At 42.9% G+C, this 27,629-nt stretch overlaps 1 protein-coding gene across 6 annotated transcripts in view; it reads right to left on the reverse strand.

Moving 5' to 3' along the window:
• The window catches only part of srfb (serum response factor b), a 49,392-nt gene that overhangs the window by 17,549 nt on the left and 4,214 nt on the right, over positions 1-27,629 (reverse strand). For all 6 annotated transcript variants that reach the window (XM_034681964.1, XM_034681968.1, XM_034681967.1 and 3 more), the window contains exon 2: positions 15,788-16,054. In XM_034681964.1, the coding sequence (XP_034537855.1) occupies positions 15,788-16,054 (267 nt within the window). The remainder of the gene's footprint in view (positions 1-15,787; positions 16,055-27,629) is intronic.

Raw genomic sequence — 27,629 nt, forward strand, 5'->3', positions numbered from 1 at the left:
ATGTATTTATTTATGAAGGTCTGTGTAAATTTCATGAAAATCAGAAATCCAGATTTATTAGAAGATTTTCTCATGGTGGTGATGTTATCTATATTATGATAATAGTGTTATTTCTAGTAGCACAATTGCTATTATTAGCATTATTAGTAGTATTATTTTTAATGTATTTATTGATTTATTTAATTTTCTTCTCTGTGTTTCAGGGAAGGGTTTAAAGTACATACAAATTATAAAACAATAATAAAAAATATTTAAAAAATAATATTTCCTCAGATCAATCAAAATGAATGATTTAAAACAGAAATGTTGAACTTCTGAGCTGTATTCTCATGTATACTCTCAGTTCTCGGTCATGGAGGTGATCAGCTGGAGCTCTGCTGAGGTCTCACTGAAGCTCAGGTTGCTTTGATAGCAGCTTCAGCTCGTCTGTATTTTAGGGTCGGGTGTTTCTCCTGACAAATATCTCTCAGAGTCTCTACGGGGTTCAGATCAGGTGAGCTGTTCAATCAAACACAGTTATGTCACCTTCAGTGAAACATGTGGTGGTGGTTTTGGCGCTGTGGGCAGGAGCTGAGTCCTGCTGGGAGAGGAAATCAGCATCTCTGTAGACAGACGGGTCGCACAATCATCAGTTCTTAGAGGGAATAAATATGAATACTGGGGATATTAAAGGGAATAACTTCAATCCAAGCGTTTAAAATCTGACTCTAGAAAGAGTTCACTGACTCATATCTCTGCAGAGCCTCGAACACTCGGTCCCTTTTAGTCTCAGCTGGTCATCTGACAGTGACGGAGCGTTTCTGCACGAACCTCAACCCTCATGTACTCGCTCATGAGCTACTGAAGACCACGACGAGCACTGACAGTTAAACTCAGACAATCTGTCATGAAGGCAGGAGTAAAGAGACAAAACTGAGTGTGTGTGTGTGTGTGTGTGTGTGTGTGTGTGTGTGTGTGTGTGTGTGTGTGTGCACAGGAGTCAGACCTGCGTTAGGGGGACGGAGAGCGAGGACAGAAGATTGGGGACGGGAGGACAAACAGCTGAGGGTTCAGACAGCTGGAGGGAAACCTGAGCTCCTCTGGGGGGGGGGGGGGGGGGGGGGGGGGTTAACCCTTTCCACACCAGGAGAGGCATCAGGAGCACATGGAGTGACGGACGCCACCCGACTCTGAGCGGCTCGCAGTAATGACGCAGAGCCAGAGCGACAGACGGAGACACTTGAACTCAAACTCTAAAAGAACATCAATATATTGATTCTGCTGATTGTTGTTGAACATACATTAATATATCATGTGAAGGATCACTTTAGGTCATTGCTGTGTTTTAATGTTGTGTGCAATATTGCGTCAGAGTGTGTGTGGGGCGTATTTAGTGTGTGTGTTCCTTGTTTGCTTCATTAGCTTCAGTGAAAAGTGTTAAAAGCTCTACACTAGAATATCAAAGTCCTCAGAGAGCACAGGACCCAGGTAAAGGTGAAGTTAGGTGTCTCAAAGAAGCTCAGCAAGGTGTCATGGATTCCTCCATCACCTCTGCTCTCTAACAGAGAATCGAACCGCAGCTCCCGCCTCCGCCATCAGGTTTGGTTCCAGACCCGAGCGTTGTCATACGATCCAGGTTTTGAACCCGCGTTATCTCTGTGACCTACATGCGAGCTTCCACTGACCCACTGCTTTGTTTGACCACCCCTGTGTGTCTCCTCTGCGACCGTGGGGGTCTATAAACAGCACCCGGCTTTGAGTTCAGAGTCAAGGCGGTGCATCGTAAACATAGAGCGCGGTGAAGTAATGCATTCCTGCAGACACAAGAATCAGCTCTGTGAGCGTGTCGCCAAAGACGCCGTCACTTCCTCCTCAGGTCCGGGTCCTGATCGTTTTACTGGGACTTCATGCAAACCTGATCCATGAGAAGTGACTCTTCTACTCTCACATCTAATGTGCATGAAATATTGCTGGGCGATAATTTGTGTTATATCTTTTCTCAATATAAATAAACCTGTAATTACACCCCCCAGCCACTTAAAATGGAGGGGGCGCTAATGAGCCTTAAACGCTAGTTGCCACTCAACATTAGACAGACGAAGAATACGGCATTGAACAGCCAATCATGTCGCAGGGTGAGAGGTAGGCGGGGCTTAAATACATTCGGAGCAGAATGTAAACACAGTTGAAACGAGCGACAGCGACACTGAAGAAGACTCAAAACCTAGCAGCTCAAAGCAGAGTCGTTAGTCTGACACTGAGTCGACTTCTGTTAACACTTCATTAAATATACTTTTAGGATGTGGGTAAAGGAAGAGCACAGAGACACGTTTAATGTCCACCGTGACCGTAGGACAACTGAACACCGAGCAACCGTGATGCATTCACTGCACTGTGGGAAACATCATCACTCTGCCTGTAACCCTTAGTAACCTTAAAGGGGAGAGCACAACTCAAAACAATAATCAAACAGTTTGATATATCTTTGTTGTAAATTTAAATCAAATTATGGGAATAATCTCAACCTGAGAAAAACAAGGATTACAAACTAAAACTTCACAAAAATCTCATTTTACATTAAAGACCTACTTCCTGTTTGCACCGTCAGAAATGATGGATTCAAGAAATTTATCAGAAAGCTAAATCTAGATACAAACTAACAAATTGTCTGTTCTTAAACTTTTACTCAGGACCAAAAATCTGACTTTAAATTTCAATGAATCGCCCAGCACTAGCATGAAGTCTGAACACGTTAGAGCTGAAACAATAATCTGTGTTTGCAGAACTCTCACTTGTGATGGATGAAGGTCCAAAAAAGGGACAGGTGACTTCTCTTTTCACACATTAAAAAGGTTCCTGCTTCAGAGGAACTACTTCTTTTTATATTAAAGGAACTTTTGGGATGGGATAAGCAGTTCAAACGTCTGAAGTGAAATATTTATAACTCTCTGAAGATATCTTAAAACAGGAAAGGATAAATGATGTTAAAAGCTTGAGGTTGATAAAAATGAGACAGGCGTCACCTTAAAGTTCCTTCTAACACGTCAACAGGCCTTCATCTCTGATACTATTCTCTCACTTTTTGGAGGACACAGATTCTCTCGGTGGTTACGGCCTTGGTCTTATTGTATTTGTGGTTTTGTGTTTTTGCGTTTGTGTTGGAGTGCGCGCTCTCGTCATGTGAGGATCTTTTTTGTCCATCAGGCAGGTGGAGAGCAGTGCTTTGTGTGAGGGATGGAGGGTTCGTAGGATTGTTCAGCTTATCAGCATCCTCTAAAAGAACATTATGCTGTATGACGTGGGTTAGTTTGACCTTCGACCTTTGGCCCTTTGCAGCACAATGTTCCCCTCTCTCATCTCCTGGTTTCCTCTCTTCTTTGAATAAAGACCCAAACAGTCACTCTGAGTCCAAGAAGCTCTCTTTGATTACAAAGTTCTGGTTCTTTTGGTGGAAACACGACTTAAACCGACAAACAAGTTGTTCTTAAGTTGAGGCTTACAAGTTATTTCTTAGTCGAAGTCGAGTAGTTTTTTAAAAAGTTCATTTTTCAGGCATTTTTTCACGGTTACTGGAGAGGACAGATGGATAGAGACAGATAATGTGGGGAGTAGAGAGATGGGGAAGCCATGCAGCAAAGGGTTGAGGTCAGGGAGTTGAACTTGTGCCTGCTGCGACGAGGACTATAGCCTCTGTACATGGGGCGCACCCTGAAACAGCTCGGCCAAACACAACCCACCAGACAAAGTCTTTTCTTTGTTTCATGTTTGATAAAACTGAATATTTTGGAAGTTGTGGAGTTTTGGGGAAATATATTGAGAATCCATCCATCCTGATATTTGGAAAAAGACAGATCGCCAGCCTATTACAGGGTAAACATGGAGAGACAGGCACCCATTCATGCACACACACACACACACCTACGAGCAATTAAGAGTGACTAATTAACCTGGTGAGTGTGTTTTTGGACTGTGGGAGGAAGCCAGAGTCCCCAGGGATTCGAACCAGAAACCTTCTTGCTGTGAAGGTTCAGTGCAACCCACTGCACCACCGTGTCCACCGAGAAGTGAAAGGTAAGTTAAGGGCGTGCATTTAGCTCCATCAGTAGAGCAGAGACCTCGTGTGCAGACGCTGCAGTCCTCGCCACACTCGGCGTAGGATTGATTTCCTGATCCTGACATGATCCGGTGCAGCTCACCCTCCACTCTCTCTCACTCTCTCTCTCACTCTCTCTCAAGATGAGAATCATATTAAATAAAAAGGTAAAATATGCTTCTAAAAGGTCAGTCTGCTGCAGCGCTACAACAGAAATAAGAATACATTATTTAACAAAAGCCACCAGAGGATGCACCTTTTGTTCTTGAATCTATGACAAAGATTTCTTTTCACAAATGCAAAAGTTTGTGTAAAATTCTTTACATTTCATGCCAGATTTTCTATGAATAATTTGTTTGAAGTCCACCACACATTGGGTAAAGTCTAAGCATGGTCTGAGCGAGGGAAACAGGGCACTTAGTGTAATGAGGAACCAGAACAAAAACGAATGGAGTCACGATTTATAGTCGACAGAGGACGGCTGAGTCGTCTGAAATCAGCCGCAGAGAGCTTCCTCCGTCGCATGCAGAGATATTTATTTTACAGTAAACACAGAAATCTAAAATAATACTCCTCTGATCATCTAAAGGTGAAACTAAGAGAGAAATCCTGATATCAGAGCGATCAGGTGACAGAGTTCAATAAACGTGAACCCCGTACGACACAGTCTCAACAGAGAGGTATGGAAACATGATTTTGTGCCTCCTTTGAATAAGCTGGTTTCTGAACTGTCCCGGGTCTTAGCAGTTCTATATATGGTCAAAAAATAAAAGCCTCCTCTGCCCTCCTTACGTTCACACACACTGCACAGAAGAGCCGGGTTTAAAAAGAAGAGGAAATGAGGGAGTAATTAAAGAGAGAAGGACACAAATGATGCCCTATTCATGAGGGATTAATCATCCCAAATTGAAGGTGACAACTGGCAGGCCGGTGCGGTGCTGGTCGGAGAGCCCATTGTGCAGTTTGCTGGAGCCTGCTCCTCGTCTAATCTCCCATTTGCTGGCTCCCATCTCCCCGTCTGTCACCCTGCCAGCAACATGGAATTTGCAGCTCCATTTGGGACTGCTAAAAAAGGCAAGGCAGCCCAAGTGGAGGAGGTGCAGCCAATGGCGGCTGACCTGTCCAGTTGCTTGCTGTAAAATAAGGGTTTGGAGGAGGGGAGGGGGGGGTTGACATAACGTAGCTTTCCTCCGACACAGCCAGCATGCTGCTCTCTCTCTCTAACAGTCTGTTTGAGATAAGAGCGAAGGTCTGTGTAAATTAACTTCTCATTATCTCTCAGCGTCTCCTGTCACCCACTTCAAGCCTCAGCTCGGCCGCAGAGCGAGACTTAGACCATAAATACTTTATCTTTAACGCTGGAGTGCCACGCTTACAGGGGTAATAAGACTTTATTTAAAGGGGGTTAAATAAGGTGTGCTTAAAAAAGTTTATTAAATACAATTAGTATCAGTCAGCACAGTCTTCGGATGTTCCAATGTGACTAACTTCCAACAGAAAGCAGAATCAACAGTCAAATAAGTTTACAGAGTGTGTCTACCACTAGCAGAGCTAGCTCCAGCAGCCTTCGGACAACAACTTTATCTCCATTTACTATATCAACATACTGACAAACCACGGCACGCTACCAGATGACATCATCACCTGTGCTCCTTTACATCCAGGTAGTAGAGCTGCAGAGCGTTATGGCCATAGACATATAAAGAGTAGACGCCGCATATGCTGCTGGGGTGCAAGAAATACGGCCACCATCTTGGTCCGGTCATCCTACCCATGATCCTACCTGTAAACTGAAGCAGCAGAGACTTCAAGATGCCAGAGCACTGTGCGGCAAAATACCTCTCATACATCACATATATCACATATCACAATATTCTATTACTGTTAAGCCCACTATGAATATTTAAATACACCGAACCATGTGTCCTGTATCATACCTACATGTAGGACGTTTGCAGAAAAAAAAAACAGCGAGTTATGATTGATTAAATGCGCTGACAGTTAATTGCGCCTGCCAAACAGATTACACTGAGTGGAGGGGGTGACCGGACCAAGATGGCGACCCCACGGCTCGTCAGTGCCAATAGGTAGTAGCGCTCGATGCGGCGTCTACTCCATGGTTATGGAAGCAGACATTAACCAGAGATACAGCTCCAGCTAGAGGAGGGAGGCTGAACTACAGTCTGTCTGTAGTCTGAGTAGTATCCACCAATCAGGTGTCAGCAGGAGAAACAGTCTGTATGGAGAGCAACAGCAGGTGTTCTAGAATTCTGACATCACAGACAGAATTCCAGAATTCTGTCTTTGATGTCAGAATTCTAGAACAAATGGAACATTCTGTGAAGAAGGTCAGAGCTAATAAAAATCATCAGTGTCTCTAATCCTCTTTCATAGACCTCCATTCAACGAATAAACATCGTAGACATAGTTTTCTTCTCCTCTTGAGGACAGACCTGACAAAGCTTTTTACTTTCAGCTACAACTAACCTGTAATTACAGATTCTGATTCAGAAACATGTTGAATCTGGATCTCAGGTGGTCTGGATTTTAGTCTGAGAAGGGTTCTGGTCTCTGTCTGTAGTCTGAGGAGTATCCACCAATCAGGTGTCAGCAGGAGAAACAGTCTGTATGGAGAGCAACAGCAGGTGTTCTAGAATTCTGACATCAAAGACAGAATTACAGAATTCTGTCTTTGATGATGTCAGAATTCTAGAACAAATGGAACATTCCGTGAAGAAGGTCAGAGCTAAAAAAAACATCAGTGTCTCTAATCCTCTTTCATAGACCTCCATTCAACAAACAAACATTGTAGACGTAGTTTTCTTCTCCTCTTGAGGACAGACCTGACAAAGCTTGACTTTTGACTAATCTGCATCATGATGTTGTTATTTCAGCAAACTGAAGACCCGTTAATTACAAGAACATCACAAGAACATCAGTTCCTGTTTCAGGTTCATACCGCTGAAGGAAGCCAGAATGAAGCCTCTGTGGAACTGTTAACAGTGAAACTGAGACTCACCAGGTTCACAACCCTGAAGTTAGTCAGATTAAACTCCATTATCCGGGTTTCTTTTTTACAATGAAACTGAGACTTATGGGTTCATAACCCTGAAGTAAGCCAGACTGAAGCCTCTGTGGAACTGTTTACAGTGAAACTGAGACTCCTAAACTGATTTTCATTAAGAGGTGGAAAAATGTGTTGCTCCAAACTCAGTCTGTAAAAAGAAGAACAGAGCTGTGGTTTGGCTGAGCGGTTAAAGCATGCACCCCATGTACAGAGGTTATAGTCCTCGTCACAGCGAGTTCAACTTCCAGGCCTCGACCCTCTGCTGAATGTCTACTCCCCACAGTCACTGTCCCTCCTCCTCAGGCAAAATCACCCTCAAATACTGTAAAAGCATCCGGACTGTTCCTCTCAGACTGCGATCTAATTATAAAACATGATTTCTCCGGGGACACACGGTCAGACTCATAATGTGGATCATTTGTTGGACAAAGAGGCTGTTAGAGAGCCACGACGTGTGAAAACAGAGATCTCAGCTGTCGGGTTGGAGCCGCGTTCTCCTCTGCTCAGTTTCACTTCCAGCACCAGATACCGAGCAGCGCAACAAACAAACTTTAACATGAATACCGACACAAGAGAGGGAGGAGAGGAGCGAGGGAGGGAGGGAGGGAGAGAGGAAAGGAGGGAGGAGGGGGAAGAGTGGACTGCGATACTGAGAACTCGTTCCTGAGCCAGATCCTCTACGCAAACATGAGTTGTGGGATTTTGCCACCCCTTTCCAAAAATAACCCGAGGAGCATAAAAACATCTGTACTGTAGGCACGGCCGATAGAAGAGGAGCACTGATGAGAAACATGCCCGGGTCTTTGTACAGTATCATCACATTCATTATTAATGTCCCAGAATGCCTTTCTCCAGACTGTAGCTGCTGGTTTTACGTCCTTAATGTGAGCTGGGAGAGACATGAACACAGAACAGACACATTTTCACGTCCCTTAAATCACACTACTTCTTCTTCTTCTTCTCTGCTGACAGAAAACGCCAAATGATGCGTTTCTAACGGACGCCTGTGCACAAACCATCTCTGCAGATTACATCTCACCCGCTCAGGTTTCAGGACCAGATTGAATCCGCCCCGCAGCAGATGATGAGATGATAAAGACGTGACTCACAGGTTCTCTCAGAGTCTGAAACTTTGACAAACAATCAGCAAGAAGTTGTTCTGCGACACAAACGCAGATCTGAAGATGCAACTGTGCTCTTTATAAACAAACGCGCCTCACAAACGATGAGGTGAGATGCAGTCCGATAAAATACGATCAGATATGAGATTGTCTTTGTTGGATAATCTCTCTCAGACTCAGAGCTGCAAACAAAGCGTGAATAAATATAAATAATAAACAAACAGCACTCTGAATATTCCACATTAAAATGCACGTTCTGCATAAAACAAACAAGTGATAACGATCTGAACGCCCTCCTCCAGCCTGCAGAAACATCATTGAACATTAATATCTGGAGCGAGGTCTCCAGCATGAACTCACGTCTGCTGACCTCCTCTGCCTCTCTGTCACTTCTCCAAACTGTCCTCCACTTCCCCCTCCAGCTTCTGCAAACTCTGCTGTGTTTAGACTAGCTCAGACTCCATGTATGACACACCGCAGACCTGATGAACGGTGTCCAGACTCTGCAAGAGGTGCAGGGAGCGATCGCCGTGCAGACGCGAAGAGGTGCAGCAGCTGTCTCAGTTTGTTCTGTTTGATGGAGTCACTGGAGAAGTGTTCCATATATCAGATCTTTCCCTCAACAAGCGTTCAAATAGATTTACGTGAAACAATAACTGTGGCTTTAACTCGTCTCAGGTCCGTGACATGAACTTCATGCACAGACAGGACGCTTTCTGCTGAGATGCTGCAGCTCTGACGTCAAGCTTCTGTTTTACGATGGTTCAGTTTTATGAAAAGACAATGAAGAGTTTTTTATTCAGCTTGACATGATGCTTCTCCAGCTGCTCTCTTTGATTTGCCCCCTAAGAAATTTACGATACGATACGGAACGATAATATACGATGCTATACGATGAAGTTACTTGTCCCTGTGGGGGAAATTTGTCCAGAAATTAAAAAATATTACAAACTCTTCTCTGGCTCGTCTCTTCCTCTCTTCTTGTTGGTCTGTAATATGCTACAATACAAAACTATACCCTACACCAGGGGTGTCCAAAGTACGGCCCGGGGCCAATTGCGGCCCAACGTCCATTTATTTATGGCCCCAAGCTTCCATCTTAAAATGTGTTATTATAGCAAAGAAATGAATCACATCCTGAATCATCTGTACATTTGCAGTTTCTTTCAAGCGCACAAACAAAACTAAAGTCAATCCAGAAATGTCTCAAAAAGCTTCATATGGACTTCTTTTATAAATTCAAAGTTCTGGATATTCTGCAGGAATATAATTATAGGAGGAAACACAAGAACTCTTAAAGTTGACAGGTTTTTTCAAATTAATGTTTTTATCATGATGTGAAAATGTTCTTGATGAACAATAAAAGTTCAGAAGACACAAGACAAGATCAAAATTATGAAATTGTGCAGAAAAGGCAAAATTTGGTGCATAAAAAATAGTTCAGAATGCAGGACAAGAATTATTTAGTTCTTAAAATGTTGTCTGCTGGTCAGAAAAGTCTTAAAAACAACATGACGAAGAAGTGTGATTAAATCCAGATCATGATCCTGTCATAGAAAAATAACGAGACAATATTTTTCCCCACATTGCCCGACCCGAATGAAAAACATTCCACAGAAGAAGATAAAGTTTGCTAATGTTTACGTGGCTTGTGGAGAACTGAGGACTTCCTAGTTACTGATTTATTGAGAAAAAAATGTAAAATAATTGTTATCAAATAGAGATTTCATATATAACTTGTATGATTCCTAAGTCACCTAAGTCACAGTAGGAGCCACTGGCCCTGAAGTATTCTGACAACATCAAATGTGGCCCTCTTTGAAAAAAGTTTGGACACCACTGCCCTACACTATGCTACGTTACGTTCCATTACGATACGATAAGATACATTACGTTGGGATACATCATGATACGAGACGATACATTACGCTACATTATGATACGATACCTTATGATACGACGTGATACATTAAGATACAATACGTTACATTACGATATGATACATTACAATACGTTATGATACGATATGTAACGCTAGTTCTGATACGACATGATACGATCATAGACTGTAAAAAATATGGACGCAGTATCCGTGACGTCACCCATCTGTTTCTGAACGCTGTTTTGAAGCCAATCGGCGGCGGCAGCCATATTGCTTCTGTCGAGCCAGTGTGACGTAAAGAGGCGGGCTTTGAGCCTCCTAGCCAACAGCTGCAGTGTTCCCACAGGCAGCTGTGCCTCTCATTGGAAGACTGGTAATCTCAATATCTTTGAAATTGCCGAATTAGAAAAAAAATCACCCCCCTCACAGTGAGAGGACGTCGAGAAATGAGCTATTCAGACGACACTCATCTTTTGTACCAGGCTGTAAACATGTTTATTAATGCTGCAAAGATCGGCTTTTTCCCATTCATGTGTATGTGACTTCCGGTACTTCCGGAGCCAGCCTCAAGCGGATCCTCGATGAACTGCAGCTTTTAACACTTCCGCATTGGACTCATATTTTTAGACCGGAGGTTGCAGCTTGGATACGATACATAATACGTTATTATGGGATACAATAAGATATGTCAGGATAGAATACGTAACAATACCTTATGATACCTTATGTTTTGATATGATACATTATGTTACGATGCGTTACGATACGATACATTCTGATATAATATATTGTTGGAGCTATTTACATTGTTTCGTATGTTTGATTATTTTTACTTTAATCAATTCATTTGCTTATTGATATTTAATTTAAGGTAATTAACTTTAATGCCATAGGGGTATTAGCATATTTAGTTACTCACTTTTTATAGGTTGATAGTTTTGCACCGGGTGATGTCTATACATATGGGTAGGTAAGATAGGAGGGGCGGACACCAGGGATGGGGAATGGTTTTTTAACGGGAGATTTGAAAGAGACGCTACCTTTTGTTTGAGCGAACCTTTTGTTGTACAATAAACCACCAAGAGACTGAATACTTGGCTGGACATTGACACTTTTTTGGACACCGTGTAAGATCCACTCTACCTTATGTTACTTACGATAGAATATATTACGATAGGATACATTATGATACGATACGTAACAATATGATATGATAAGTTGCTTCAGTCTAATCCAACTTTCCCCGTTGGGAAATCTGTCTTGGATTAAAATCCTTACAAACTTCAGACACTTTGTTTCCCAGGTCAGTCTCTTCATTTAACCCCTCGCTAGTTTACGAAACGATACGATACAACACAACACAATACCATACCTCACAGTATGATACACTTTATTGTCCCTATTGGTCTTTCAATTACATTAATCACAAACTTCAGGCTCTGTTTTCAATCTGGGCTTTCAATCCGCCCCTAAAAAGTCTCAGAGACGGCACATCGTGCTCTACATTAAAATGTACATTACCGTCCCTGTGGGGAGATAAATGTCTCCAACCAGACATCATCTTCAGACACATTTCCCCTTTTTGTTTTTGCTATTTTGAGTTCATTGATTGGACGGATAGAGAGAGACAGACATTTAGAAATAGAGGGAGTCAAGAGGCAAAACACAGACTGATGCTTCAAGGCTATTCACTGAGTCAAACCAGCGTTCCTCATCACATGTAGTGAAGGAGGCTTGTTGAAGCTCTGTATACACTTCACACTAAACTTAAAGTTCATCTAGTTCATCAAATCAGATCTGTATTCACCGAGCAGACACCTCTCCTCAAATCTTTAAATAATGCGTCAGTGTTTATTACATAAAAGATTCAAGTGATGCAGAATGAGGGGCGTGGCTGTCAGCAGGTGACTCCAGCCTCAGCTCCACCTCTCTGTCTCATGATAACACAGCGACCTCCATCTTTAGGCTTCATAACGCCCCTGATGACATCACTGAGACTACGTCCACCCTCTACATGCTCCTCAGTGTGTCCCTCTGAGAGCTGGACTCCCACACTCACAGCAGCAGCAGCAGGGTCAGAGGTCACAGCATCGATGCCAGCCTCTTCAATGGACACCACATGAACCAGGACGTGAAGTATCACTCCAGTGTTTCCACTCCACCTGCTCGTATCTGCATCCATACCTCCGCTCCATATCACCGGACCAGTGTGTTGTTGGGGGGGCGAGGAGGGGGAGCGAGGGTGGGGGGGATCACAGGACTCCAAAGACAGCTGCAGCTTATAAGGAATGTGAGGGGCCTCAGCCAAGAGAGCAGGCAGGGAAACCATACCATATATGGCAACACAGGCCGAATCTCATTTTTATCAATGAGCAGAGCGGGCATGAGGACGGCTTCACACGCAGAGGTCCGTCTCCATCCTCCACGCCGCGTGGAGCGCGTTAGAAAACAGCACAACCACAAACAGGACGCCTTTAAAGACGACGTGAACTCTGAGGAGCTCGCATCACGTGACCTCAGGAAAGGTGAGGACAGCGAAGCGTGTCTGACGCCAGGTTTATCGCTTCACTTCAAAATGTCAAATACCAGAAGTTTAAGAACATAAAGAAGAAGAAGAAGAAGTGGTGAAATACATCCACTCATCAGGGTCAGGACGGAGGCACGCAACAAATAATCCCCTGAAATGTTCAACTGTTCAAGGTTTCTGAAGGTGCGTGATTCCTCCATCTCCCCACAGATGTACGTCCTGTTGAACTATCTCAGAGCTTCATCCCCAAACCCAAAGATAAACACCTTCATATAGCCGTCTGCATGTTTCTAACACAGCCCAGGCCTGCTGTGATTTATCTGCAGAGTCAGAGAGGTCAGAGAGGTAGGGAGCGATAATACTCTCCTCAGTCCGGAGCCCTTTGAAGGAGGACTCAGACCTTTTTTTTTTTAATGCTTTAATTAAAAAACGCCGAACCACGAGCTCAAACTGAGGCCGCACATCCAGCAGGCGAAGGTTCAGAAGCGTGTTTACAGTACGGGAGATTATTTTCCACAACTGCCTGTGGATCTGATCTTTTGCTCTGCTTCTGAGCTCCTCTGGCCTTTTTTGGAGAGATTTCCTGCAATATTTATTTATGAGCCGAGGTACGGAGTGACATCGCACAACCACACACCGCTTTTACTCTTACCCCCCCTCACGTGGGTCTGCATCTCAAAACAGGCTCCGTACTTAGATAAGGCTCCCAGAGTTAGTATCATCTTTTAAATCTCTTCTTAAAACGCATTTTTACAGACCTTTCTAACTGCTTTTACTTCTATTTTATTATTATTTTTAGTTTTTATCCAACTAATTAATAATCTTAGATTGTATAATTTGTTATTATTATTTTTTTTTATTCATTATTTTAATGTTCCTAAATAATCCTTTTCACTGATTTCTGATTTTCCCGATGTGATGTCGTCCTCTTACTCTAATAACCTCTTTTATTTTCCTTTTAATGCTTTTATTTAGTTTTCAATTTTTTATTTATTCATTTATTTACTCTTGAAACTTGCATTTTGCTTTGCATTGTTAAAATCCCTCCTCACTCTCTAAAGGTGCGTTTCAACCAAGAGTTCTGGGGTCTTTCAGCCCCCAGAACTACTTTATCCTGAACTAAAAGGTTCCTGTGCCCCCATTGTTGTCTGCGTTTCGACCCTGGGGCGTAGATTGTGTAAATCAGGCCAGTGACGTATGGAGGAAATAAAAAGTAAATGCACTACACCACCAGACCAGTAGAGGGCAGTAAATCAAAGACGAATGCCATTCATCACAGATGACACCATAGAAGCAGACGGACAGGCAGGTATCATTATGAGCAACACAACAGTTAGCCTGTTAGCATGAAGAGACTCAGCTGGTGCTGTTTTAGATGGTGCTATATTTCATCACAGATGGATTCACTGAATCAACACGTGAGAGGAGATAAGCGCGAGTAGCAAAGACGTTTCAACACGGCTTTAAAATCCTTTTTAACTCAAAAAGCCGTGGCAGAGATCGACCGGTGTTTTGGTTCAAACAACGACCCTGTTAACTGGAGACTCTCAGCCGGATGCATCCCTCATAAACGTCTTTAGACGATCATTAAATATCTGATGAGGATATTGAATCTTTAAACTCCCTCTGTGTTTCAACAGCTGTGTAAACTCCACAAACACTGACACGTTCAGCTGAAGGTCTCCAGTTTACAGGGTCACTTTTAAAACCGGAACACCGGGAGAGACGCATTCACGGTGGGCTGAGAGAAGACTACTGTTACAAGCTGCTAAATCAAGAGAATCACAGCTTCTTCTTTGGAAAAGTACACACACATACAAAAAAGATAGAACAAATAAAAACTGATGAAAGAAAGAGAAATCAAGTGAATCACAGATGGAAAAAACAACGACTGTGAATGGTTTTTGGAAGAAATTGAGAAAAAGAAAAATTTTGAAAAAAAAATTTTGAAAAAAAAATTTTTGAAAAAAAAAATTTGAAAAAAAAAAATTTAAATTTGAAAAAAAAAAAATATGACAAAAAAAAATTGAAAATTTTTTTTGAAAATAAAAGATTTGACAAAAAAAATTGACAAAAAAGTTAACCCGGAAGCCTGTGTTTCAACAGCTGTGTAAACTCCACAAACACTGACACGTTCAGCTGAAAGTCTCCAGTTTTCAAGGTCACTTTTAAAACCGGAACACCGGGAGGAGAGACGCATTCACGGTGGGCTGAGAGAAGACTACTGTTACAAGCTGCTAAATCAAGAGAATCACAGCTTCTTCTTTTGAAAAGTACACACATACAAAAAAGATAGAACAAATAAAAGCTAATGAAAGAAAGAGAAATCAAGAGAATCACAGATGTGTGTGATGTTATTGTGGACGGAGGGCGGAATAAAAACACTGCGGTTAATCTACCAATCAGACACGCTCAGCATTGCAGGCCCCGCCCCCTAAAAGCCCCGGGGCTTTTGAAAAGTACTACACCCCTAGCAGGGGCTTTTTAGGGGGGAGATTATCTACCCCTGAACTAAAGTTAGACCCTGGTTCCACTGGTCGAAATGCACATAGTTCAGGGGTAAAGTTCCTCCGGTTGAAAAACGCCTTAAATGTTTACTTTGTTATTTGAACCACACTTTGTTTGTAAAAGCACTTTGTAAACGTTTGTTTTTAAAGGCGCTTTATAAATAAAGTTATTATAAAAAGGAGATTCATTTTGCATCATCATTATCTTCTGCACAACCCTCCCAACATCAGACTGATCACACTCCAAAAGGATGAATACTTCCTGCTCAGAATCGAGGTACAGCCCCTCTAAGGCTCAGTTTTTACATGAATATCTAAACCTCTACATGAGTAAAGAATATCTGCACGTTTTCCGACCATGCTTCTGCCTCTGTGGCGTCTAATCAGCTTTGCTTTTTCATAAATTTGACTGCATTCATGCCTCCATTAGAAATCAGACGGAGGGTGAGTCACAGATACTTAAACTGGAGCACCATTGTTGCAGAAACGAGCAGCAAGGACGAGAACAGAAACGAGTGCGTTCAGCTGCAGCCTCGCTCTAAAAGCACCCGAGTATAATCAGCGTTCAGTCTCGCCCTCTTTAAAGGACTTTTAGGGCGTCTGATTCTCACCTTGGTGTCGCCCATGCTCTCCGACTCCGACACCTGGTAGGTGAGGTCCGTCTCCTCGAAGCCCGTGGCACTCATGCGCTGGTCCATGGAGGGGTCTGAGCGCGGCGGCGAGTCCGGGGAGTTCAGGCATGTTTGGATCAGAGCTTTCCCCGTCTCGCTCGTGATCATGGGTTGGAGTTTGCGGGTGGCGAAAGTGTAGACGTGACCCGTTTCGCTGGCCACCAGCAGCAGAACCTGCGTCCCCGTCAGGGTGGAGAGTTCGTACGCCTGCAGAGAGACAACAGAGGAGTCAGCAAGGCACGCCATCAAGAGTTCAGCAGCAGGAGGACGGAGGGTTAATGAAAGGGTTTGTCTTCATTTTAAAACATGGAGAGCAAAATGTTCTCAATAAACAGACCAAAATAAAGAGCTGTAAACAAACATACTGAAACACGAGCAAACCAAGAACCTTTTAAAGAGACAAAAAACAACAAATATGTCTGTATTACAGGGAAAGTTGAGTGAAATTTTCAGGTGAAAATGTAAAATATACAAAAGTTTTCTGGATCTTAAACTGACGACTTCAAATGTCTCCTATTTGTAGAAAAAAATGACTTCTCACTTCCTCAACACCTTTAGAAGCTGGAAGAATCAAATATATTTTTGCATTTATGCTTTAAAAATTTATGAATTGATTTCATCATTCAGCATTTTCCAAATCTGTCTGCTCATTGGAGCTCAATAAAACAAGGCTTAAAACCCGGGGGGGCCTAGCCTTTGCAGCAGCGGCCCCCGAGCTCTGGAACGGCTTGCCACTCCAATTACGAATGAATGTTTTAAATCTTTGTTGAAGACACATCTCTTCTCTTTGGCCTTCTCCTCGTGAAGAGGACAGAAATATCCTATTATGTTGTTGTTTGTTGTTGTCTTCATGTACTTTTTACTTTTTATCTTGTAAAGCACTTTGGCCAACACTGGTTGTTTTAAATGTGCTATATAAATAAAGTTGACTTGACTTGACTCAATCTTCCAAACACTGTATGATGATTTTAATCAGGTAGTCCAACCTGATCCTCTGATCGCTATCCTGGGGATAGTGTGAGATAAAAATAAGAACGTGACAGGAACTCCTCTCAGAATAACATTTGTAACTTTGTTAGCTCGGAGGCTGATCCTTGTTGATCCCAATGTTTTAATGTCCTGTATACTTTCTATAAGAAAACGATCAATAAAAATAGATTTACATTTTTTTTGATGAATTGAAGAATATTTTTGTTGGCAAGTGACTTTTTTTGGGGGGGGGGGGGACTTCTGCTTTTAAAGCTGGGGTTGGTAATCAGATTTAGATACACTTTTTGTCATACTGGTTAAAATGATCTTTATGTCCTGATGGTAATCAATACATAATGTGTTCCTAAAAAAGAGTGAAAAAAAGCTGCTATCTACAGCCGGAGTAAACCTGGGAAAACACCAACCAATCACCGTTTTTTGGCTCCCCAAATTTTAAACCAATCAAATCCCGTCCTGCCATTCTGCCCGCCTCCTGCGCGTACATTTCCCCGGAGTGCACTCCTCCAAGTCCCCGTCTCCTGCCTCTGCTTCCCCTGACTCTATTTACTGCCCCTCTCGCTCGTCCTCGGGCCTGTCCCCTCTGACCCCATGAGGTGCTTTGCTCAGGACTGTAGTCCGGATCAGAGTCTAAAAAGCTCTCACCAACAAGCAGAATAATTAATGACGTTCAGTAAGTCCTACAGAAAATATATATTTATTGTAGCGTCCGTCCGGACGCTGTAGTGATGACGAGCCGATTCTTGAACACGTTGATCTTTAATAACCGGTCACTGTCGGCCGTTACCACGCCAACCAACAAAACAACAATCAATGTTTGAATGAATGAAGAACTTCTCCTCTTGTCTCTCCTCTCTCCCGCTCGTACACTCTACACCTCTCCTGATGCCTTCACTGACTGTCAACACTGTAGGAATTAAGAACATCTACACTGAACAGGTTTAACAAACAGTAGAGCTGTTACAGTATTATATATGTGTTATAACTTTCCTCCTGATATCGTGTCACCAGTACAATTGGATAATGCTAGCATGACAGTTGTGAGTGCTAACAGCAGCCATGTTTGTTTGTGTTTTTAACTTTCACTATGATAATGTTTTGGTGAGGACCGGTTTTGAATCAGTCACGATCATATGGTCGAGAATCAGCGGCGCTCGTGCATGTGAGCGAGGGGGGGGTCGTTTTGGAGGAGCTCTGAGGGAGGAGGGGAGGGGTTAGACGGAGTCCTGAGGAAATGCTACATTCAAATTCATGCTGGTTTTCCGAGACTACCAACCCCAGCTTTAATATCACCAAAAATATTCCATAAATCTAGTAGATAATAGATGTTCTGTATAATTGATTAATTAACAGGAGGTGATTATTTCAGATTCATGAAAGCATGCGGTTCATTTACAGCAGCAAGGAAACATTGCGTCATGTTCACAAAGGTTAATTTCTGCACTTCAGCTACATTAAGTATCGTGGGGTTACATATTCTTCTATTTGTCTGTTTTTGTAATGGCCTCTAAGTTTACGTCTCTGAAGCTGAACCAGAGCAACTTTGAAGAGTTTTGCTTCTTAGATGACTTCCAACTATTCATCGATGATCAGAACTTGAAAAAGAAATTCTCTGACGACTGAATAAGCAAAATTGAAAATTTGAGGTTTAACCCTCTTATTATCCTCGGGGTCAATTGCACCCTATCCATTGTTTAACGACTCTAAATTAATGACTGACATCATTTTTTTCCCTTCATATTTCATGACTTTTCCTAATTTAATGGGGACAACTGGGAAAAGGTCAAATTAAAATGTTGATATCTTCCAATTTCCTGTAAAAATAATTATGCATCAGTGTTCGTTGGGGTCAATTTGACCCCAGGCATGTGACTGCATGAGCTGGGATCGAACCGCCAACCTTTAGATTGAGATATAATATTTCCAGCCACCATGTCTCTAAAGACATTCAATGATGAGTCCTGTGTGATACGTTTTGATAACATAGAAACAAGGCAGGGCCGAGGAGAGCATGACAAACTTGCAGCAGTTTGATTTCCTTCTGAGTGCTTTAAATTGTGTTTATGCTTAAAATGTATTTTATTTAAAGCACTGTTTAGGTAGTCAACAAAGAAACATAAAGTACCTGACACATAAACCTGGGTAACAATCAGTTTGTGGGGGTTTAAATTGCTGGGGTCAAATTGAACCCAATGATAAAAGATGTTAGTAAATTAGAGGGTAACAGGAGGGTTAAATAAACTTCAGCTGATGGCCGAACGTGAAGGATTTGAGTATAACTCTGATAAACTCTGGAATCTAACAGAATAAACTCTGGAGTGGACTCATCGTTGCCGTTTTCAATAAAGTACCAATCAGTTTTCACTCTGAGTCCTAAAAGAGTCCTGAAATATTGAGGCTGAGCAGCAGATAAGAGACTACGTTGCCACTGGTATGTTGCTTCCCACTTGTTTGTTGATACTGCAAACTACTACTACTACTAAAAAACAAACAGTCCCGGGACTCGTGATGTCTTGGACATCTTATAAACATCTCACTGCAGCATCCCATTTACGTCACATCCTGCCTCCTGAGACCCTCGCTCACTCAACACAGAAACTTAATGCTCAGAGGGGCCGTGTGTGAATATCAGCTCTGGAAACTTTCAGAGTTTGACTGTCCTGAAATATTCAGGAGTGCACGTGTGAACAGAGCTTTACGCTTCAATGCAAAGTTACAGAAAAGTATGAGAATACCTCGAAAACCAACGATAGAGACGTCTGACGTAAACCACCATGAAGCTAAAATAACTGGAGATAAAGTTCCAAGAATAGAGAGAGTGATAGCTCTGTGTGTGTGTGTGTGTGTGTGTGTGTGTGTGTAATGTGTATAGAGGAGGGAGGGGGGGGGGGGGGGGGGGGGGGGAGTCATTTTTTAGCAGCAGAGACATCGGCTGTGAAATGTGAGGCCACCATCACACTGTGCCGCGGTATCATTCATTATACAGCCTGCACACACACACACACACACACACACCACAGTGTAAAGAAGACAATGAGATTCAACACACATATACATACTCACACTGCACTCACACTGCACTCACACTGCACTCACACTCACACACACACACCACAGTGTAAAGAAGACAATGAGATTCAACACACATATACATACACACACTGCACTCACACACACACACACACACACACACACACACACACACACACACACACACACACACACACACACACACACACACACACACACACACACACACACACACACACACACACACACACACACACACACACACACACACACACACACACACACTGCACTCACAGTGAACTCCTGAGAAACCTTCTTAATGAGTCATAAGTTCTGTGGAGGATGCTCGGGGAGCTGTGAAGGCACCGTGCCATCAGCGTCACCTTGGTGAGCTCAGTGCGGACACACACGCTGATGAATGTGTGTGTGTGCGTGCGCATGTGTGTGTGTGTGTGTGTCACTGTAAGCTGAAGAGCAATAGAGTGGGGAGGAGACTAATCACATTCAAATTTGAAGGGTTTATTGAGCGGTTACCAAACCACACGTTCATGTCCTGATACTGTGTTCATGATGAGCGGCGCTCTGTGTCTGCTGAGGCCGATGATTAGCTTTCAGAGCGATAACATGATGACAGAGAACAGAGAGGTTACTGACGAGCAGCTGCTGATACACGGGCTCAATGCCACACTGACAAACCTCAATACATGCTGATGGCGTTTATGATGCTGCTGCAACCTCCAGAGAAGAGAAACTGAACCAACACGGAGCTGCAGTTCCTCCAGTGTCCACTAGAGTGTGTCTCCTACAGTGAGTCAGTCCTCATAGAGCCCCATGTTAAAATGTTACAGCAGAAATAAACATGTTTACAGCCTGGTACAAAAACAGTTTGGGTCTCTAGAGCTCATTTCTCTCTTCATGACGACTGTAGGTGGTAGAATTAGGGGGCGTGGCCTCTTTGGAATGGAATGGAACAGATCAAAGGAGAATAGAATGGAATGGAACAGATCAAAGCAGAATAGAATGGAACAGATCAAAGCAGAATAGAATGGAATGCTTCTGATTGATCAAAGCCAAATAACAACAGTGATTAATTGTAGACAGAAAAAGAGACACCAGGGACGACCATATACATGTCAAACTAATCTGAGTAAAGGAGTCGGTCACATGTCCCCTCTGCCTGTTGACACTGTGGTGAAAACTCTCTCTATATCTCATTTCTCTCTTCATGACAACTGTACGGTCTCTGAACTTTAACCTCTGGGTTGTGTTTGTGGTTTTGGAGCCTTTTGGAGATTGGTTCATGTAAATATCAGACAAATAATCTGTCTTTATGTGTGCTTTAATTATGTTCAATCAATCATTATTTGTATAGCACCAAATCACAACAAACCTTATCTCATGACGCTTTTACAAACATATGAGGTCTAGACCACTCTATGTCAAATTATGAACAGAGACCAAACTTCAAGACAGGAGAAGACTCAGTCTGACCCCACCTTAATCCATCATGAGCATTGCACATCGCAGTATTTAGCTAGTTACAGTGGAGAGGAAAAACTTCCTTTAACAGGCAGAAACCTCCAGCAGGACCAGACTCATGTTAGACACACATCTGCTGAGACCGTGTTGGGTCTTGAACGTCAGACTGTTAACCTGCAAGGAGGACTGACGGCTGATGGTGCTAGCTCTGCTAATGGTAGCTGCACTCTGCAAACCAACGTGATGTTGTTGACCTGCAGACTCTGTGATCCTGTGTTTAGTTGTGGGGAATAAATCGTGCTCTATGTTCACTGTTTTTAGTGTTTTCTTAGCTTTAGACCAGGCGGCAACCTCCGGTCTAAAAATATGAGTCCAATGTGGAAGTGCTAAAAACTGTAGTTCATCAAGGATCCACTTGAGGCTGGCTCCGGAAGTACCAGAAACCACATACACACCCATTCAAAGAAGCCGATCTTTACAGCAGAAATAAACATGTTTACAGCCTGGTTCAAAAGACCAGTGTAGTCTGGATAGCTCATTTCTTGATCAGCTCACACTGTAGGGGGGGTGAATTTTTTTTCTAACTCGGCAATTTCGAAGATATTGAGATTACGAATCTTCCAATGAGAGGCACAGCTGACTTGATTTACAGGTGGGAACACTGTAGCTATTGGCTAGGAGGCTCAAAGCCCGCCTCTTTACGTCACAAGCAATATGGCTGCCACCGCCGATTGGCTTCAAAACAGCGCTTCAGAAACAGATGGGTGACGTCACGGATACTACGTCCATATTTTATACAGTCTATCCTTTAGACTAGTTAGTTGGACTTTAAATATTTGTTTAAATGACTCCAAAATGAGTGTCTTCTGAACATCCCTTGTTAGCAGAAATGTGCAGGTATGTGCTGACCACGTCTGGCTCCTCCAAAAGAAGTGTAGGTGAGCAGTGATTCATTTACATTCCTCAAGCTCTCTTTATCTTCTTTAGTCTGATGAAACAACTGTAACCAACCACCAATACATCTCCTCTCCCCGGCACAGAGTGTTTAGCTTTGATTTCATTTCATAACTCCTCCCTCCTCTCAAGCTCCACCCTCTCTTCCAAATATGGTCGCTTCTGGCTCGACCTTATTTACAACATCAATTAAGTCCAATCATGAACTGTTACGCAGCATCACAATAGAAAGTAATGAACTCTCCACTCCGGCTCCTTCACCTTTCCTTCGCTCTGCAGCAGCTGCACAGAGTCTCCCACACCGAGGCCCGTTATTGGCCGACGTCCAAAAGGTAGAGGAGGACTAATTTGTCAACTTAAGTGTGCTAGTTGGCAGCACGAAATAGACCTACACAAAGCTTTAATAACTTTCTCTGCCGGCTGATTGTCTCATAAATATTCATGACGGCGGGTCGGCTCAGGCTCTAATTGGTTCCCCGGTCACAGGAAACATCCTGGCTGAGCCCATACATCAAATACAGACGGGAGCAAGATATAACGAACGTGAGAGCAGACGAGAACATGTGTAGTGCTGTGATTTAAACAACAAAAACAGCTCCTGCAGCGCCCTGATAACACCTTGATAGAGAGAGTCTCCTCTTCCATTTCTGTTTGGTTTTCAGTCAGTATAATAAATAATTAAAACACCACGTTACGATGTTCAGAGTGAAATAAAGCCTGATTGTTTCAGCTCAGATGTCTCTGCAGGTAAAGCCCCGATGAGGACATTAATAATGTCTGTGTTCACTTCAGCAGAGACAGGTTTGGAGACATGTTTTCTGCTGGTTGGCTCATTTTCAAGGCTTTCTGCTGCACCTAAATAGAAAGGAGCTGTGTGTGTATGAAGTGATGTAACACCTGTGTTTTCCTGCTATGACAAGTCAAAACCTCTCTCTCCCTCCAGTTCCTGTGCTTCTCTCTGCGTGCAGTCATTATAATTATACTCATTTCATATATGTTTCTACTTACACTTACACTTACACGTTTTCTGATCACAAGTGAAGCAAAATTCTCCTCTCCAGATATGTCTGTGAAATAAACTGTCTGCGCCCGTTGAGTCTCAGCTTCACTGTAAACAGTTCCACAGAGGCTTCACTCTGGCTTCCTTCAGCGGTATGAACCTGAAACAGGAACTGATGTTCTTGTGATGTTCTTGTAATTAAAGGGTCTTAAGTTTGCTGCAATAACAACATCATGATGCAGATTAGTCAAAAGTCAAAAGTCAAGCTTTGTCAGGTCTGTCCTCAAGAGGAGAAGAAAACTACGTCTACAATGTTAGTTTGTTGAATGGAGGTCTATGAAAGAGGATTAGAGACACTGATGGTTTTTTTTTTTAGCTCTGACCTTCTTCACGGAATGTTCCCTTTGTTCTCAGAATTCTGACATCAAAGACAGAATTCTGGAATTCTGTCTGTGATGTCAGAATTCTAGAACACCTGCTGTTGCTCTCCATACAGACTGTTTCTCCTGCTGACACCTGATTGGTGGTTAAAGTCTTGAACATTTGTGAAACATTCATGAGACATTTGTATAATACTTGTGGAACATTTGTGAAACACTCGTGGAACATTCAAAGAACATTCATGGAATATTTGTGCAACTTTCATGGAACATTTGTATAAATATTCGTGGAACATTCGAGAAACACTCCTCGAACCTTGGTTAAAACTTTTGTGAAATATTTGTGCAACTCAGACTACAGGCAGAGACCAGAACCCTTCTAAGACCCTCAGGTCTGTCCTCAAGAAGAGAAGAAAACTACGTCTACAATGTTTGTTTGTTGAATGGAGGTCTATGAAAGAGGATTAGAGACACTGATGGTATTTTTTTCTTCTTCACGGAATGTTCCATTTGTTCTCAGAATTCTGACATCACAGACAGAATTCTGGAATTCTGTCTATGATGTCAGAATTCTAGAACACCTGCTGTTGCTCTCCATACAGACTGTTTCTCCTGCTGACACCTGATTGGTGGATTCTACTCAGACTACAGACAGATACCAGGGCCCATATGCACATCCAGCCATTACACAAATGGGACCATTAGTCTTAACGTACCGTTATGGAACGGCCCATTTGACCCTAGCATTAGCCGCATGCACGACTGCACCTAATTGGCCAATCAACTAATTGCAGCATGAAAGCGAGGCTGGTGCAAAACGTCATATGTCCAGGGAACCTCCTGGAAAACCCCGAACCAACAAATTCGAATTGCGCATGCCTACTATGCATGAACAACAATAATGAACAAACAGCTGTTATCAGCAAGTCAATCCTCAAAGAACATACTTTTCCAAAGTGTTCGTTTGATCCCCAATGCATCGCTAATGGCTGGACATGCATACAGGCCCAGAACCCTTCTCAGACTATAAAATCCAGACTCTGAGATCCAGATTCAACATGTCTCTGAATCAGAATCTGTAATTACAGGTTAGTTGTAGCTGAAAGTAAAAAGCTTTGTCAGGTCTGTCCTCAAGAGGAGAAGAAAACTACGTCTACAATGTTTCTTTGTTGAATGGAGGTGGGATCCATCATTTCTGATGCTGCGTTCCAGGAAGTCAGGAAATCTAAACGCTGATGATAGAGAGAAAGAAATCCTCCTCAGATCAACAACCATGGATTGTGTTCCTCCTGCTGTTGCTCTCCATAAAGACTGTTTTTCCTGTAGACACCTGATTGGTGGATACTACTCAGACAACAAACAGAAACTAAAACTCTTTCCTACTACAGCTCCGTCCTGCTTGTATAAGTTATGTATCTTTATGTAACTGCACACAAAGAGTCGATGTAAGCGTAGAGAACATAAAAGAAGAAGAAGAAGAACAGGCCTTTTCTTCACTCACCAGTTTGAGACCAGTCTACTATAAATCCTCCCACTCCACCCACCTGTCAGTTTGTGATGGCTGACACAGTGTGGGCAACAATTTCAAAAAATCTCCATCAGCACACTTTGTCAAATAGTGTTTGTGTTGCCAAGAACCTACATAAAGACACCTCAGTTTCCACGACAACAGTCTGTGATACACACACACACACACACACATACACACACACACAGAGAAATACTGCAGAGTTAGAGAGCAGGCGCTTCAAAGTAACACAAGGACACATTCAAACTCTTGCAGCTCCATGAAGTGCAAACATCTGAACTAAATCCTGCTCCCCGCTCAGACCCCTTCTCAAAATGATCATCCAAAGACGCCACACAGCCGCAGCACGGGGCGATGCTGCCTGATGGTATCAACGCTGCTGAGTTTGTGCAGTGAGGCTGGATGCAAGCGTACGAGTGTTCTGTGCAGAATAAAGTTCCTCGCAGTTACTTTGCATGAAAATAAATTCATGATTTCAAAGATTACTGCAGGATGCAAGTGAATCTGCAAAGTCTGATAACATTATTAAACATCATGGCTGTGATGAAATGACCTGCAACACTTAAAAGGTTTAATGAAGCATGCATGATGGCTTTCATTTACAGTTTGAGTGTCATCCTGCTTCTCCTTTGGATCTGAAGTAATCCCTAACCCTAATCACAAAGAAATGCACGTGCATTTCCTCCATCACGTCCACTTTGTTTACATTTTATTAGGGGTGTAAGGATTCATCCACTACATCGATGTATCAATTTATATTCCTATGATCCGACTACATCGATCTGTGCTCGGCAAGTTGGCCTCCCAGACGACATATATCGATCTAACATCGTTTTAAAAGGTAATAAATTGATTGTATCCATACTAGGAAATAACACATTGGATTTAAGCACGGCAGACTTTATATGGATGTGTTTTTTTTTACACTTTTAATGATAAAGACGTTAAACGTGACTCAATTCAGGCTGCCTGTCTGCGACGTCATCGCCACGTGCCAGCAGACAACAAAACATAGCATGGTGGACGGCAGAGGAGAAGCCGGCGAGCAAGGAATTATCAAGCCACCGTTGTGGTCCAGCGTGTGGAAACACTTTGGCTTTTGCAAAGACGTAGATGTTCTAAATAAGTCGCTCGCTGTTTGTAGGACAACACCACAAATCTATCCAACCACCAACTAAGGCGCCGTGGGATTTCACACAACACCGGCCGTCCAGGCGCCTCTTGTAGCGTTCATCAAGGTAACATCAGCTCTGCAGAAGCCTCAGGCCTCGCCAGTATGTTTAGTCAGAGACTAGGACAAAACTCGGCTCGGGTCAAAAACATCAACAACAGGACTCTAGGACTGTCCAGTATCAAGGTGTTTATCTCACAGTCACACTGGTTGAATTTTTGGCTGAAAAGTCACTGAATCGTTTCGGATCGTATCGTTCTAAATGAACCAATATCGTCCTTTAATCGTATCGGCAACCGCGAATCATGATACGAATCGAATGGTTGTTAAAAAGAATCGTTACACCCCTAGTTTCATTGAATACTTCATGTGAACATTTGTCACTTTGAAATTCTGAGTTCTTGCAGGAAAAGTGTGCAGATATGCCGACTCATGGAAAGTGCATGATGTAGCATGAAACAGTCTGCCTTGGAGCGCTCACACACTCCCTGATCTGACACTTAGACAGCTTAGACACACTCACACATGAACCAGGACTGCACCTGAGAGTCAGTGAGTGTGGAGTCAGGGCCCCCGCTCGCTCTTGCAGAGGCTCCATCAAACAGTTCAAAGGTCATAAGTGTGACAGCATGACACGTGTGGCTTTTATTCCTTATTATGCATCTAAAGCAGAGTCTCTCTTTAATGCATGAGACATTTCAAGGTTAAAAATATAATTCAACCTGCAGCTCAAGTTGAAGCTCCTTGAATGAAGGGCTGTGCAGATTCTCTTTGGCATGACTCAGAACATTTGTAACAGTGACATCTTCTTCACTGATCATTTATCGATTGAATCAGGAACAAGAAGATGGATTGATGATCTCTGGTTTGCAGCTCTGTGGCTCCAGACTGCGTGCACACTCTGCTCCACTCTCTCTCTCATGTGTGAGTGCTCTCTGACTGTCCTCTGATGTGTCCCCCTGAGGTTTAGTCAGCTGTTGGCACCTTCAGGCTCGCTGCTGCTCACCAACACATGGCTGCAGCCTGCGAGCAAAGTCCTGCTGCTCAGTGACAGAGGGACAGCCTGAGCACACAGGACCTACCACTGACTGTGTGTGTGTGTGTGTGTGTGGAGGTGTGTGTGCTGGACTGTCAGTTTATCTGGACTCAGTGTGAGAGTGTGTGTGCATGTGTGTGTGTGTGTGTGATGATTGGGGGTGGTGGGCATGGTCATAAATAGAATTGTCATTTGCTCAGGTCTATTTAAAGCTCTG

Source organism: Notolabrus celidotus, chromosome 4 (assembly GCF_009762535.1).
Source record: "Notolabrus celidotus isolate fNotCel1 chromosome 4, fNotCel1.pri, whole genome shotgun sequence".
NCBI lineage: Eukaryota > Metazoa > Chordata > Actinopteri > Labriformes > Labridae > Notolabrus > Notolabrus celidotus.